At 43.6% G+C, this 16985-nt stretch overlaps 1 protein-coding gene across 1 annotated transcript in view; it reads right to left on the bottom strand.

The window, feature by feature from the left end:
• Positions 1-1157: 1157 nt before the first annotated feature.
• The window catches only part of LOC138967114 (patched domain-containing protein 3-like), a 24631-nt gene continuing 8803 nt past the window's right edge, over positions 1158-16985 (bottom strand). Inside the window, exons 2-10 of the mRNA XM_070339595.1 lie at positions 14746-15123; positions 13859-14073; positions 12023-12234; positions 11149-11361; positions 10534-10740; positions 9958-10179; positions 9179-9344; positions 7444-8366; positions 1158-6948 (exon numbers count right to left, since the gene is read on the bottom strand). Of these exons, the coding sequence (XP_070195696.1) occupies positions 6686-6948; positions 7444-8366; positions 9179-9344; positions 9958-10179; positions 10534-10740; positions 11149-11361; positions 12023-12234; positions 13859-14073; positions 14746-15117 (2793 nt within the window). The 5' untranslated portion in view covers positions 15118-15123 and the 3' untranslated portion in view covers positions 1158-6685. The remainder of the gene's footprint in view (positions 6949-7443; positions 8367-9178; positions 9345-9957; positions 10180-10533; positions 10741-11148; positions 11362-12022; positions 12235-13858; positions 14074-14745; positions 15124-16985) is intronic.

Here is a 16985-nt window from a genome sequence, read left to right as displayed (position 1 = left end):
TGCGTGTATGTGTGTGTGTGTGTGCGTGTGTGTGTATATGTGTGTGTGTGTGCGTGTGTGTGTGTGTGTATGTGTGTGTGTGTGTGTGTGTGTGTGAGTGTGTGTGTGCGTGTGTATGTGTATGTGTGTGTGTGTGTGTAAGTGTATGTGTGTGTGTGTGCGTGTGTGTGCTTGTGCGTGTATGTGTATGTGTGTGCGTGTGCTTGTGCGTGTGCGTGAATGTGCTTGTGTGTGTTTGTGTGTGTGTCAGTGTTTGTGTGTATGTGTGCGCGTGTGTGTATGTGTGTGTGTGTGTGTGTGATTGTGTTAGAGAAAACGTGCGTGCATTGTAGACAGTGTGTGTGTGTGTGTGTGTGTGTGTCTGTGTGTGTGTGTGAGTGTGGGCATGTGTGTGTATGTGTGTGTGTGAGTGTGAGTGTGTGTATGTGTGTGTGTGTGTGTATGTGTGCGTGTGTGTATGTGTGTGTGCGTGCGTGTGTGTTTGTTATGTGTGTATGTGTGTGTGTGTGTGCGTGTGTTTATGTGTGTGTGTATGTGCGTGTGTGTGTTTGTGTGTGTGTTTGTGTGTGTGTTTGTGTGTATGTGTGTGCGTGTTTGTTTGTTTAGTGTATGTGTGCGCGTGTGTGTATGTGTGTATGTGTGTGTGTGTTTGTATATGTGTGTGTGATTGTGATAGAGAAAACGTGCGTGCATTGTAGACAGTGTGTGTGTGTGTGTGTTTGTATGTGTGTGTATGTGTGTGGGTGTGTGTGTGAGTGTATGTGTGCATGTGTGTATGTGTGTGCGTGCGTGCGTGTTTGTTAGTGTGTGTGTGTGTGTTTATGTGTGTGTGTATGTGCGTGTGTGTGTTTGTGTGTGTGTTTGTGTGTGTGTTTGTGTGTATGTGTGTGCGTGTTTGTTTGTTTGTGTATGTGTGCGCGTGTGTGTATGTGTGTGTGTGTGTGTTTGTATGTGTGTGTGTGTGCCTGTGTGTGTGTGTGTGATTGTGTTAGAGAAAACGTGCGTGCATTGTAGCCAGTTCCGGTCGACGGAAAACAGAGTACAGACGACAGAAGAACAGAGATGGGTCTTCCTGCGACACAAACAGAGAAATATCACGAATTGCCTTTTCCATCCAAAACGACACTCACTTTCAACATCAACACAAAAGCCATTCGTCTTATCATAAACGCTCACTTTATTACAGAAAATGAACAAACATTGTCTCCTTCGGCGAAAGAGGCCAGTTTATTACAAACACGTGTAGGCCTATTTAGAGCCTGATGCGTTCATCTTTCATAAATATGTAGGGGAAGGGCCCCTAATATGGACCACTTTTTGTTTATTGCTGATAACTAGCTTGTTTTCTTGCGACGAAGTTTCATTTTATGGTTGGTAGTTCTTCTCTCTTAGTTTAACAGTTAGGCCTAATTAGAGTGAAATAGCTTTGATAGACCTTCAGCAAAAATTAAATACAGAAAAAATCACAAGTGGTCCGTATTAGGAGCCTGGGCGCCCAATATGGACCAGTGAAGCGGCCTTCACGAATCACTATAAAAAGCCCCCTATACTTCAAAATAACATGATACAACTTAGTGTGCAAGTCAGACTTATTCAAATATGCTTTAGATTTAGCTGTTTCGGGTTGATGAGAGCATTATTTGAAGCACACCAGGAAACTGAAGAAGCTTATAAAAAACAGAGTGAAAATAAGTGAAATTATCAACTTCCACAAAAAAAAGACTTTTTGTTATATTTTTTTGAAATCTCGAGGGCTAGTTATAGGTTATTTTCAGCAAGCTTCTTAATGAATTAATTAAAATTCCCTTTAGTTTTTATTTTCTTCGATTTGTTGAAGGTGGTCCATATTAGGGGACTCGCACATACTTTGAGATTTTGCTATTATATTTTTTTTGCAGTAGAAACTCGGGGTACTCACTGTTAAAATGTAACAAATACTGTCTTAGCTGTCATATATAGCCATTTTTGTGTTATGAAAGCTTTGGCTGTGGACAGAAACGAGTCCGTTTTAGGCGGCAATTTTAGAGTGAATGCTGCCAAAAGTGAAAACAAGTCGCGTAAGGCGAAAATACAATATTTAGTCAAGTACGTAGCTGTCGAACTCACAGAATGAAACTGAACGCAATGCCATTTTTCAGCAAGACCGTATACTCGTAGCATCGTCAGCCCACCGCTCATGGCAAAGGCAGTGAAATTGACAAGAAGAGCGGGGTAGTAGTTGCGCTAAGAAGGATAGCACGCTTTTCTGTACCTCTCTTTGTTTTAACTTTCTGAGCGTGTTTTTAATCCAAACATATCATATCTATATGTTTTTGGAATCAGGAACCGACAAGGAATAAGATGAAAGTGTTTTTAAATTGATTTGGACAATTTAATTTTGATAATAATTTTTATATATTTAATTTTCAGAGCTTGTTTTTAATCCGAATATAACATATTTATATGTTTTTGGAATCAGCAAATGATGGAGAATAAGATAAACGTAAATTTGGATCGTTTTATAAATTTTTATTTTTTTTTACAATTTTCAGATTTTTAATGACCAAAGTCATTAATTAATTTTTAAGCCACCAAGCTGAAATGCAATACCGAAGTCCGGGCTTCGTCGAAGATTACTTGACCAAAATTTCAACCAATTTGGTTGAAAAATGAGGGCGTGACAGTGCCGCCTCAACTTTCACGAAAAGCCGGATATGACGTCATCAAAGACATTTATCAAAAAAATGAAAAAAACGTTCGGGGATTTCATACCCAGGAACTCTCATGTCAAATTTCATAAAGATCGGTCCAGTAGTTTAGTCTGAATCGCTCTACACACACACACACACACACAGACACACAGACACACACACACACACGCACATACACCACGACCCTCGTTTCGATTCCCCCTCGATGTTAAAATATTTAGTCAAAACTTGACTAAATATAAAAAGCGAAAAAGCCTAACGGTTTTGAGGTTTGTGTTTCTGCAACTGTTTTGACATGTGCAACTTATCCAGAGAGGGTGAATAAAGCGAATGAAATTGTTTTGAGCGCTCTAGCGCCGTTAGTTTGTCAGAACAGGAGGTGGTCCATATTAGGAGCCGGTCCATATTAGGAGCCTTTCCCCTACGCCAGTCAGCTAAATGTTACGGTTCATTGTTATACACAGAACTTCGATAAATTGGTCTTTTTACCGACGTAAGCTCAAAGAAGACATCACTTGCCAGTCACTTTCCCGCAAAATACGTCATTAACACGTCACGGTACAGGGTCTACCTGTTTTAGACGTTGGAGCCCACATGCACCGTCAATGACGCACACTGAGAAATATTACCGTGTTCTTTTCTCTTTCTCTCTCTCTCTCTCTCTCTCTCTCTGTCTCTCTCTCTCTCTCTCTCTCTCTCTCTCTCTCTCTGTCTCTCTCTCTCTCTCTCTCTCTCGCTCTCTGTGAACCAGTAGCACGGTTTGTTTAATGAATCGTACCAAGGCAAGGGACAAAATCGGACTCCAAAATACACCAAGAGTAATTTGACGTAAGTAATGGTAACCCCTAAAACTCACATAATACGCAACATATCGATAAAGTTGAGACTGTACATGAAAATAGAGGTAACTAGCTATGATAGAATACAAACAAATACAAAAATACAATGGCAATGGTTTTTAATAGAGCGCTCAAAACAATTTCAAAAATTGTTACTCTTGTATAATTAACCTCTTTCTGTAAACAAGAACCCTTCTCCAGGGTTATAGTTTTGTTTTTGTAATTTTTTTATTTTTATTTAAAGTTTGGAAAAGATTACACACATGTCTGCAAAATATATGAGACGACGGTTTTAGATAAATTATATGTTTTTAATAGCTTTGTCATCATAATCTTAAAACAGAGACTGTACAAATGCGGTATGTTAAATATATGACAAAAAGTGATAGTACTACGCAAAACGTTCAGCATCTGATGTTTGTTCAGTAAAAACCAGTATTCACACAAGCATACATTCAAATGGTTAAACGAGAAAGGGGCCGGCGGCGGGGGGGTGTTTAAATTCCTTATTTAAGTTCAGCTTGAGTAGTACTTCTTCGTTTGTCGACAGACAGGATCAAATCGTTAATGCTGATACAGAACAGATCAAAGTTTTGGGAAAGCGGGTACAGATTGATTATTAAAAATCTTAATAAGGAGGTCTCTTGTTTAAGGAGGTTGTTGCTTCCCCTGCTATTCTGGTGCAAAATCTCAGAACGAATGTTTCCCACCTATTCTTTCAAGCACGCGCACACACGCACTAAAACCCACACCCACACACACACCCACACACACACCGTGCACACACACACACACACGCGCGCGCACGCACGCACGCACATACACACTCTTGGAAGATCGTCACCTGTTTTAGTTTGGTCAAAATCGAAGCACAACTCTAAATTACAACTTGCACGAGGTATAAAATGAGCAATATTCAGGTGCAAACATTTAAAAGTGTGATACCAGTTGAGAGTGCGCAATAACTTTGCATGCCTGAAACCACAAAAATAAGGTTTGCATTGATTAACGACAACATACGAAAACACTAAAATAACAAATACACACACAAAAGAAGAAACAAGTCGCGCAAGGCGAAATTACTACATTTAGTCAAGCTGTGGAACTCACAGAAAGAAACTGAACGTAGTCCGCCGCTAGTGCAAAAGGCAGTGAAAGTGACGAGCCTGTTTGGCGCGGCAGCGGTTGCGCTGTGCTTCATAGCACGCTTTACTGTACCTCTCTTCGTTTTAACTTTCTGAGCGTGTTTTTAATCCAAACATATCATATCTATATGTTTTTGGAATCAGGAACCAACAAGGAATAAGATGAAATAGTTTTTGAATCGATTTCGGAAATTTAATTTTGATCATAATTTTTATATTTTTAATTTTCAGAGCTTGTTTTTAATCCAAATATAACATATGTATATGTTTTTGGAATCAGAAAATGACGAAGAATAAGATGAAATTGTTTTTGGATCGTTTAATAAAAAAATAATTTTAATTACAAGTTTCCGATTTTTAATGACCAAATTCACTCATTAGTTTTTAAGCCACCAAGCTGAAATGCAATACCAAACCCCGGCCTTTGTCGAAGATTGATTTGCCAAAATTTCAATCAATTTAATTGAAAAATGAGGGTGTGACAGTGCCGCCTCAACTTTTACAAAAAGCCGGATATGACGTCATCAAAGGTATTTATCGAAAAAAAGAAAAAACTTCCGGGGATATCATACCCAGGAACTCTCATGTCAAATTTCATAAAGATCGGCCCAGTAGTTTAGTCTGAATCGCTCTACACAGACACACAGACACACACACACACACACACACACACACACACACACCACGACCCTCGTCTCGATTCCCCCCTCTATGTTAAAACATTTAGTCAAAACTTGACTAATGTAAAAAGGGGAAATGAAGTGCAAGACTAACTTCCGTCAGTTATGTTCAACTTTCACTGTGGTTTTGGTTGATTTATTGCGAAATGTCCATTTGTGGGTGTATCGGATCCGCTTATGTTGCCTGTTCACACTCATAAACAAGTCAAGACTACGTACATGGCAATACATTCACCAAAGTGGGTTGTGCAAGTTCAAAAGTGAGGGTAAAGATAGATTGCTTCAAATACGTTTAGAAATAAGTTATTTCGGCGACTCTCGGCATGACGTGAACACGTAACCCCAGACAATATTTCTGTCATATTTTATCCTTCTTATGAATTTTAGATTTGGTTCTCTTTCTAGCGTGTACAGATATGTGTTTGAATACTCTATTTTTAGAGTTTGGATAGGACCTTCATTTTATAACCGCACGGACACAATTTTGGTGCCAAAGTCCGACTGATTAAACACTACCTCTTGCTCACAGAAGAAGGCCTGTCAGCGGACGTAACTCGCATCATGACCCAAATGTACACATGCGCCATGATGCGGAGAAAATTGTTAATTAAGCCATCGCAGATCTAGAATACATACATGTTTAATTGCCTTAGTGAACGTTTGAAAAGATGTGCATTATATCCTAAAAGTTTGCAGAAGTTAGAAAGAGTACCCGTGAGAAAACGCGAACTTTTTAGGCGACCGAACAGACATGCCATTTTCTGTCAGCAGCCCTGAGAGATAGTAAACTACTAAGAGGTAATTTTCGTCTCAAATACAAGTCTCCAAGATCGCCCCTTTGTGAGAATATCCTGTTGTTGTAGTGATGCGACTTTAGAGATATGTGATTTCCCACCCCCATATCTCCTCAACAATCGCTCCTAACTTAGTAAATTCATAAATGCTATAAATATTCCTACGAGTAGAAAAATATAATACAGTCTACAACATATGAACAAAACAGCGCTTAATTGTTATCACTGAAAGTTTACAGTCAATGAACTAGCATCTTGTTCAAAAATCTGTTCAGTTGTGATTCCCACAAACATGTTGTGAATGCAGTAAAAACCTTGTTGCCTCGAACGTCTCTCCGCAGCAACGTTTGACCACCATCAACAAATCATCGAAAGTGCGTCCCTACAAAACGACTCCATCGTCTCAATCACGGTATATTCAATCCTCGGTCGTCTCTCATAACCGAGCGTTATACAAAGGCCTCATCGTCAATCACACAACCAGCCGGTCTCTTCGACTCTTGATTTCCTACACTCATCGTCATCGACAAAAGCCTTTTACAAATCCGTGAATCCTTTGTTGTCAGTTCCCATGTAGCCAAGCGCGTCGAGCAGGGAGGGTCTCCGGGCCGTTCCGTTGAGGTCCATTTCTCCTCCTTTGCCGTTGGCGTTGACCCCGTTGGCATCTCCATTGTGATGGCTGGTGGAGCCGCGTTTCTTGTAGCCCAGCGCCGACACGTTGCCGTTGGCTGGCAGGTTGCCGTTTGAGGGTCCGTGCTTGGAGGACAGCGTCTTCTCGCTTGCACCGCTGTTCGTGGGACCTGAGGGGGAAACAATGGTCAAGAGTTGTGAACTGCGCACAAGCAAATGGATCCCGAATGTAAACGTAACTTACTCCTTTGACGAAGCACTGAGGTTTACTTCCCTGCTACCATGTACCGCGCGCAATGTTAGTACGCACACAACATGCCCGCGTGCCCAGACACGGACACTGCTCGACTAAAGGAAGGACCCTTAACCAACCTAGAAAGCACATGCACGCTTACACACATGTAGTTATTTATGCACATGGACAGGAGCTGTACATCATTTCTTTTTTTCGCTGCCATACCGAGACAGACTAACAGAGAGAGACAGACAGAAATACAGACACACACACATGCACACACAGGCACACACACACACATACACACACACATACACACACACACACACACACACACACACACGCGCTCTTACGCACATACAAACACGAACACATACACCCCTGCACATCTATCGACCCTCCCACCCTCACCTCTTTTCTAGCTACTTACCTATCCAAGACAACAGTACGGGGATAAGGAAGATGGCGTGGAGCACACCAAAGCCGATGACCAGCAGCATGATCTTGAAGAAAGACTGGAAGATGTAGGAATCAGAGAAGACGAGCACCGCGATACCAATCAAGGAAGACAGTCCGCTATTCAGGATGGGTCCCGAGGCGTGCACAAGGGCATATTCTGCGCGCTCCTTGCGCGTGCGGGCGTCGGAGAGCATGTAGGCGGAGCAAACGTGGGCGGAGAAGTCCACAGAGAAGCCCACACTCATGATGAGGTGGATCATGGTGACGGAGCTCAGGGTCAGGCCCCACAGGCCCATGAAGCCGAAAATGCCGACGATGATCATGACGATGTTGATGAAGACGAGGAGGACGATGGTGGGGTGGACGAGGAAGATGAAGGTGATGACGAACATGACGGCCAAGGTGATGCCCACGGTCTGCAGGGTGCTCTGCATGATCATCACGTACTGCTCGAAGTAGACGAATGCCGGCTGGTAGGCGAAGGTGGGGAGAGGAGCGTTGTCGGCCAGATCCCTCATGCGAATCATCAGCTCCGCCTGCTTCGTCGACTCAACGACGTTGTTGGAGAACACGTGACATCTGGAGGCGATCACCGACGTGTTGTCAGCGCTGAAGACCACGTCGTTATGGTACCTGATGTGCTTGGGCAGGAAGTCTTCTTTCAGGCCCCTGACGAAGCCCTCCTGGCTGGAGATGTCCATGCTGGGGCTGAAGATGTAGTCAATGAACCAGCAGTACGTGCCGATGGGCGAGATGTCCGGATCGTCGCGGGCCTTGTGCATGATTTTCATCATCTTGATCACCGTGGCCTGGTCCGTGTAGTCGATGGGCTCCGTGATAACGAAGGCCACGGGGAACGCCACGCCGAAGTCCTCCTCGTCCCATGTGTTGAACCTGTGAAAAATGTGTGTACACGTTTTACCTACACTTTTGTTGGTAGGGGCCATGCACTAGACATTTGATGAAACAGATAAGGGAACAATATGTGGCGTAAAACTGAACGTAATCATCGCGGACGAAAACCCTCGCCAAAGAGTTGGCTAATGCTGTGTAATGTAGAAGAAAGATACAAATACAAATGCGGTATACTTGTGCACATTACCATCGGAACATCTTTGTATATCCACTCTTTGCAGAGTGGAAATGCTGACGTCACAAAGCAACCACTGTCACATACAACAGTATAGATATGTTGGTATCAGTGCTTTTTAAACGATAACAAAGCACCTGACTGAATTTTCCTGAACTGGTGTGCCATACTATGACGACTCAGAATGCATAGTACAAAACGATCATCTGTGAATGGTTTGGTTTAGTTTGTTTATTTGTTTGTCAGACAAGCCTTTGTCCCGATTGTGAGGATAAATGTTGTTTTACGCCCTCACGGTGAAACCATTAGGGGCATGTTTCTGGGTGTTACCCCGACTTTAGATGAGACACCCAGGTGTATGCGTGTTAAGGTGTAATCTGCTGTACCTGCTCTTATGACAGAATGACCGATGTCTTTTACGTGCCACTGTGGTGGTACGGGTTCGGGACAATGATACCGTCTCTTAGTCTTTACATGAAGTTTGCCTGGATTCGAACCCTCGACCTTAGGATCGCAAGTCCAGTACTCTACCACCTGAGCTACCCGGCCTTCAAGCCTTTGTCCCACCTTCTGCACCACTTTCAAAGTCAAGGTTTTCACGCAAAACAAGCCTTACTTGTGGTAGTAGGAAGAGTCGAGGACGAGGTCTTTGAGCCGCAGTCCCTGTTCCAGGTGGTTCATGACGCCCCACACAGACACGCCAATGTAGCCAGCGAACAGCACAATCACGAACGCCTTGAAGGGGTTCCACAGCACCAGTTTGGGTAGCAAAATTCGGGGACCTGCGATGGAAGTCAAATATACTTCTTAAAGTGATGCAAAGACTGGGAACTCCGGATGCAGTTGGCAACCTTTGTTTCTTCTTTTCTCCTCTTTTTCCCTTATTTTTCTTCCCTTCAAGAACATACACCCCCCCCACCCCCCACCCCCCCAAAAAAAAAACCCACTCCCCCCCCTCCTTCCCCCAAGGTCACCATAACATGCTATTTATTAAGTGTCCCTTGACGGCATGTTTGAGTGTGTTTGTTCTTTGTCTTTGTGAAACTATTGAAATCTCTTCAATGCAAGATTCTGTGTATACCTCCACCACCCAATCCTGAGGGTAAAATAATACGTTCATGACCAAAACACAATTCCGATTAAAATCCTTTCTCTTCTTTGCGATTTGCAAGGCTGAATTTCAAAATAAACCCATGTGTCAGTTACGATCTGATGTCTCCAATAAACTGAACATAGGTATCCTTCAAAACGGAAGTAGGTCATGGAATCTCAGACCACTTGGGTCGAATTCTCAGGGTAGTTAAATCTTCGTTTTGTTTGGCAGTGCCTTGCCCAACCCCCTTTACCGACTTACACTACGCTCCAATTAACTGGGTACCAAATCAGATACCGCACCTTTTTCAAAGGGGCTCTCGTCTGCAAATTCGTCGCCCGGAGTCGCCCCTCCACACATGCAGATATTGCAGCACTTTTGTCCCTCCTCGCTCATGTCCTTACGCGCGCGGAGTTTCTTGCACGTGAGGGTGTGACGACCCGCGTACACGCGCCGCCCGTGCAGTGCCAGGCAGCCACCGAAAAACGTGGCCTGACAGATGTAACAGAAAAGCACTGCCACTCCTGTAAGAGAATAGAATCACATGTTTGAAAAATTGGCTCCGTTGCACGTGCTTATGAAAACTGTTAACAGTACAGAGTGAGAACAAGCGTATGAGGTTCGTTTCATTACAGATCGAACTAAGCTTCTTACACAAACAATCACACCCCTTTTTTTGCATTTCGATTTTATTGTTCTTCTTTTGTTTTTCGTGGACAGGATGGCAAACACTGTGCCTTAAAATCGTTCACCCTTGGACAATAAATTATTAATGATCTATGTATTGCATCTTATGTCTTATGTTTTCTTTTTAATAAACATTCGTGAGTCGGTCAATCGGTCAGTTAGTCTCTCTTCTGAGGTTTGCAATCACTGACCGGCGTAGAGACAAAAGTTCCTGACGCTGAGGAAGACCGAGGTGGAGCCAATGGCGAAGGCCAAGAAGTCTGTGATGGAGGTGATGGTGATGCCGATACCCGCTGCCCTGAAGGTGGACCCGATCCTCTTGGGCACGCTCAGCTCACGGTCACCCAGGGTGCCGCTCCACGCCGACATCAGCAGGAACATGTCGTCCACCCCGATACCTGTCACGGGTAGAACGAATTAGTAAGCAGTGTTAGCTAATTTGCTGCACCATAAATGGAAGTGATCCACTTTTGAAAACCCTTTCTGTTACCAGTTTTGAACACTAGTTTTTACCATGTGCCACCTTTTGCTTCCACTATATCACACTTGTTCAAAACTAGTTACAGAAAGGGAGTTCAAAAGTGGAACACTCTTCTTCCTTCCCATCAACACCATCGAAGTAAATCATCATCAGCATTGTCGTCATCGTCATCATCATCATCATCACCTTAAGTCCGTCTTCTTCCTCCTTATTATCACCGTCGCCTTTTCATCGTGCATAAAACAACTACGACAAAAATATAGTTTTGCCTTCTTTGTTTTTCAGGCGCTTTTCCAGAATGAAAAGAAACAGTTTCAATATATACCCAAAACAAGGAAAGGCACGACGCCCACGATGTTGACAAAATCCAGGCCGATGAATGCGAAGAGGCCGAAGCACGCCATGATTCCCATTGTGGCTGCCAGCACTCCGGCGTTTGCCAGCAGAGCTCTCGTCGACACACAGTCTCCACCCGAACTGACGATGCTGGCGTAGGTGATCATCAGAGTGAAGGTCAGTGAGAAGTACATGATGTCGCCTGCGAAAGAAAGAGAAGAAAATATTGCCATGATGAAAAGGTAAAAGGACAAAGGTAGTCCAATCTTTTTTTTTTCCACTTTAAATTTGACCGATGTTCATCGTAAACGTTCACCTGCAAGATAGCACATGTAAAGCATATTCCCTCCCGTGAACAAGATTCAGCTTGTCATCTCAGATATGCCCCGTCTTTCACATTGGTTAAGACCATCCCTCCACTTGGACTAGTACCAAAAATCGACAGCCTAGGTTAAGGATAAGGATAAGGATAAGGATACGATTCATATAGTCCTGTGCGGTTACCCTCATGGAAATTCGGACTGCTTTCTCCCTGGGGAAAGCGAGCTGCCATACAGTATACGGCGCTACCAATTGTTTTTTTCCTTTTTCTTCCTGCATGCGTGTATTAATGTTTTCAAGCCCTGAGACTTTCGCTGTGAATTTGGGTTCTTTATCGTGCGCATGCGTACGTGCACACGGGGGTGTTCGGACACCGAGGAGAGTCTGCACAAAGTTGACTCTGGGAAATAAATCCCTCGCCGAACGTTGGGATCGGACCCACACCGAAAGCGAAAACTGGTTTGGAAGCCAGCGCCGCTACCGACTGAGCTCTTTCCTCCGCCGAGGTGATCTCTGGGTAGCGCCAAGAGCACATTCCTTACCTTTGGTTCCTCTGTCTAGTTCAGATCCCATCGACTGTGACGACGAGAAGGCACACAGAAGGTGGGTGAAGAAAGTGTCGTTGAGTGCCTGCATGTTGTCGATAAAGACTCGCTCCCACTCCAAGGACAGCTCCTTCTTCTCCTGGCTGTCCTGGCGCAGGGTGAAAGACAGCTTGATGGCGCCTGCTGTCAGCACCACGTCCATCTCCGTCCTGTGAGGGTAAAATCGGGCAATCCATTCGGCAAGGATGAGTGAGTTTCAAGGAAATAAATAACGCCGGGGGTCCAGGGGGGCGCGTAGCTGAAATAATTTGGCCTTGTAAATATGAATTTAACCCCCTCTGGTGAAATATATAATGTGCATTTAAAAAAAACCGACTATTTTGTCCCTCTCACCTGGGATAAACTAGCATTTATCGCGTGTAGTTTTGTTTTGTTTTGTATTTTGTTTTCGCGAAATCTCAGAGATTTGGAATGCTTGTTAAAGACACAGAGACGAATGCAGTTAGGCAAGATAGGAGGTATAAAATGGAGAGAGAGAGAAGACAGAAAGCTAGCACCAAGAGTACATTCCTCCAGATGAAATAAGAACCATAAACGAAGAGGGATAAAGTCCATCTCCGTTCTGTAAGGGTAAAAGAGATAGAGACGAATGCAATTAGGCAAGACGGGAGGTATAAAATGGAGAGAAAGAGAAAGCTAGCACCAAGAGCACATTACTTCAGAAGAAATAAGAACCAAAGACGAAGAGGGAGAAAGTCCATCTCCGGTTTGTGAGGGTAAGAGACAGAAACGAATGCATTTAGGCGGAGACAGAGACGAATGCAGTTAGACTCCTAACATAAATTATAACCACGTCATGTCCCAAATAGACACTAGTTCTGGGGACAGAAAAACCAAGTTAGCATAGCATAGCAGTTAGGCAAGACAGGAGGTATAAAATGGAGAGAGAGAAGACAGAAAGCTAGCACCAAGAGCACATTCCGCCCTGTAGATGAAATAAGTACCCAAAACGAAGAGGGATAAAGTCCACCTCTGTCCTCTGTGATAAAGACAGAACTAGAAAAGCAGGAATGGCCGTGTTAATTAAAAATGTCCCTAAGATCATAATATCAGATTCAGTGGGGTGACTTATGAATGTTGTAATACTATACCTTGAAATGTGAACAACAAAAAAACCAACACCAACAAAAACAACAAAAACAGATATACTGTTAACGTTTCAAATTCAGAATAAAAAGAATAAACATTGTTTAGTTAAAGGCATACCGTCTAACGCACTCCCGTGTTTACAAAGTGTAGTTTGCCCACAATCGATGTCAAACGCACCATAAGACCATATAATGACGATGTGTCACCATGCGCGGACCATAATACATGCATTACAGCTTGTTCTAGCCTCTGAAAAAGTGAGGATGTCAACAAAGCCGCGGTGTTAGCTCCCTTGCATCAACGTTACATGTGTTGCCAAATCTATAAATAGGACCATCTAGATCAAAATAAAAATTCAAATATCTCAACATTTAAGGGCTCCTAGACCACAATATTTTGCAGGGAACTTAATTTAGTCTGTCTCCAGCTCTGGGTAAAGCAATTAGCGTGTATATTCATCGGCTTTCTATGCCTTTAAAGGAACCTTTAATTATACCACTCTTGTTTTTTTGTATTATCAACAACAACAATTCTGAGCCAGAACAACATCATTTAACAAATCATCATCAAATCAAGAATAAAAAAACCAAGAAAGGTATGTTGTTGGAACGTTTAATCATTGACAAATTAATTAGTTATCATCAAAATAAGCTATCAAGAACGTATGTCATAAATGTTGTTTACCTGTTGACACTGCCGAGCCAAACGGACAGGTCCACGATACCCCATGGCGACTCCCAGAAGGGGAAGGTGAGAGTGCCGTCCTCGTAAGCTTGCCAGAACTCAGGCCTGAGCACCACTTCTCCCCACACCTCGCACGTGCCCTCCAGTCTGCCGCACGCATCTTGGTAAGTCAGTGGCTCGCCCTCGGCCGTTTCTGTCTTCCACTGTTGTACTTTCTGCCATGACAGAAGAACGTTTATCCTATATACCTGTGAGACTCATGGCATAACAATATCGTTCACCACAGTTCATGTGAATGAGCTAGATCATGTAAAACTAGTCTGGCAGGGATCTGTTTTTCCACTGCGAATGATGCCAGTCACCGAGACAAACGTCATTATGGAAACACCTTTGCCCTTGATGTTTTCCCTGAAAGAATTTTTAGAACCTTAAAACATTTAGTCAAAACTCGTGTAAATCTGGAACGACACATGTAGTATTCTCTATTTTTCTGAAACTCTCGACGGGTGGAACTTGACTGGGTATTTCTTCATTGAGTAGTTCAAGACTTCAATAGCTTTTATCAACGTTTGATGTATGCGATCTCGTTAAGGATTTCATGAAAAAAGAGTAAACTGTGCATATAGGCTTTCCATTGAAGGGTTTTCCCGTGTTCCTACTTCTTTCTTTCCGTCAACCATAGTCCATAGGTATCAGAAATAATTGCAAATTGTGCATCGACTGGGAAAAAAGTAGAAGACCTTTAACGGCAAATAAAAAAGCGTTCTGTTATTCCTCTTTCTCATCAGCCTACACCATTCACAGTTAACACGGGACCACACTATTCTCCCCATCTTCATTTAACCCCTACGACAAACATTCACACATCGGCAATCCATTCCACCCACCTCAGCGAACTCCCGTATCTCGCCAATGGAGTGCGGCGTCAAGATATTCGTATCGTTTCTGGGCCTGAAGAGAACGATACCGCCTAACGGGTGGTCGTTGAGGTTCATAGGGTTGTAGTAGTCCCCTGTCCCGTCAGGGAAGATCTCCTTGATCCTCTCCCTGTCCATGCTCGACCTGCTGCCGATGGGCGTGTAGAGGGCCTCGATGTTGGTCTCGTCATGTCGAAACATGAAGCCTACGGCCAATCCGCCGCAGATGAGCACAGGCAGCACGACGAACCAGACCGGGTGGCGACCCACGAAGCTCCCGTAGTGGCCGAAAGCCTCGGAGATCTTGCGCGAGACGCAGTGGAAGGCGTCGTTGCAGCCCATCTCTGTCTGCAAGCCAGAGGAGAGGGTGAGTGTGAGTGTGGAGAATGAGTAGAGAGAGAGTGTGTGTGTGTGTGCGTGTGTGTGTGTGTGTGTGGAGAATTAGTAGAGAGAGAGAGAGAGAGTGTGTGTATGTGTGTGTATGTGTGTGTGTTTGTGTGTGTGTGTGTGTGTATGTGTGTATGTGTGTGTGTGTGTGTGTGTTCAGGAAATGTAGAGTGAATGTGAATGAAGTGAGTGTGAATAGAATTGGAGTAATGGGAATGTGAGTGAAGGGAGAGTAAATGTGAGTGACGTGAATGTGAGTGTGAATGTGCGTCTGAGTAAAGTGAGTCTTAGTAAAGTGCCCATGACGGAAGAAAACACCATCGAAGTGTGTATGAGTGAATTTAGCATAGTCGAATGACTGTGAGTCGAGTGAATTGTGAGTAAAGTGATTGTGAACGTTGTAAAAATGTGTAAAGTGGTGGTTGGCAAAGAGAGCGTGATTTAGATGAGTTTGAGTGGCGTGAATGTAAGGGAGGCAAGCGTGATCGTGCAAGTGAAGTGAGGGGGAGTGAACGCTTCTTTGTCGGAGCATTATATTAGATTTACCGCGGAAATACTTTGAAAAGTTATTCCTTAGAAAAAGGGAAAGCAAAACATTTCGCGGAAAAGTCTCCAGACATTATTCCGCGTAAAAAGGGTTTAGATAGATAGATAGATAATTTATTGCCAAGTGTACAATACATGAATGAACATAAAAAATACACGAGGAAAGCAGCTTGCTGTGTGATAAAAACAAAAATAAATAGCATTCATACATCACTGGCGCATAGCATCATACATACATGGGTAAGACAATTTGCTTCGGCGGATGATGACAGAACTTGGGTTATCCCCGAGTACGCAGTAGGAGGGTCCAGCAGACTTTAATTGTGTGTCTCTGTGTGTGTGTGTGTGTGTGTGTGTGTGCGTGTCTGTCTGTCTCGACTTAACAGCTTATTGCTGGGAAACTACTGGGCGAAGTTCGTTCAAAAGTTGATACACTAACTTGATAATAGGTCCGATTGATCGTATTAAAACTTCATAATGTTACCTGGGACCTAAATACCCCAAAAAACACAAAAGTTCTTGACGGTTGGAGGAATTCAATCGGAGCGACAGCCAGCCATTGAGCTGATAGAACAGCCGAACGCGTGCGTCATGAAAAGCATGCGTATCGCTCATGGGCTCATAGAACCGCCCAGTCAGCCAGCGACAACCAGGCTTTGCGTGCGTGCGTGCTTTGCGTGCGTGTGCCACTGCGCGACCTAATTTTATGAAGCAGCAACGTTAGCAGTCTAGTCATTTGAGTTCACTGCCAATGGCTTGATGGAAAGCGCGTCCGACTATGGCCAAAGTGATCCGGGTTCGATTCCCGGCATGAGCGGTCTAATTTTTTTTTTAAATTCTTGTTTACTATTGTTTATTATGAACGTTTTAATGTTTTATTTTACTCTAATAATTTTTTTAATTGAGTAAAATAAAAAATAAAAATTTTATTTTTCTTTTTTAAATCCACGTGCACAAGACAAAAACTTTCATACTGGGGGAGCGAGCCATTCTGAAGAGTACTCGGGTCCAGCGCCAGCGTTTTTTATTCTACCGAAAAAAACTTTTTTTTCCAGCGGCATTTCTGTTTTTTCGTCGAAGAACCAAATAATGTCGTCATCCACTAAGTTTGTGATGTCTTGAAAGAGAGAGGAGGTGGCCGGGGGGATAAGGAGAGAGAGGAGGTGGGGGATAAGGAGAGAGAGGAGGTGGGGGATAAGGAGAGAGAGGAGGTGGGGGATAAGGAGAGAGAGGAGGTGGGGGGATAAGGAGAGAGAGGAGGTGGGGGGATAAGGAGA

Source organism: Littorina saxatilis, linkage group LG5 (assembly GCF_037325665.1).
Source record: "Littorina saxatilis isolate snail1 linkage group LG5, US_GU_Lsax_2.0, whole genome shotgun sequence".
In the NCBI taxonomy this organism is placed as follows: domain Eukaryota; kingdom Metazoa; phylum Mollusca; class Gastropoda; order Littorinimorpha; family Littorinidae; genus Littorina; species Littorina saxatilis.
This window is presented reverse-complemented; position numbering and strand designations above follow the sequence as displayed.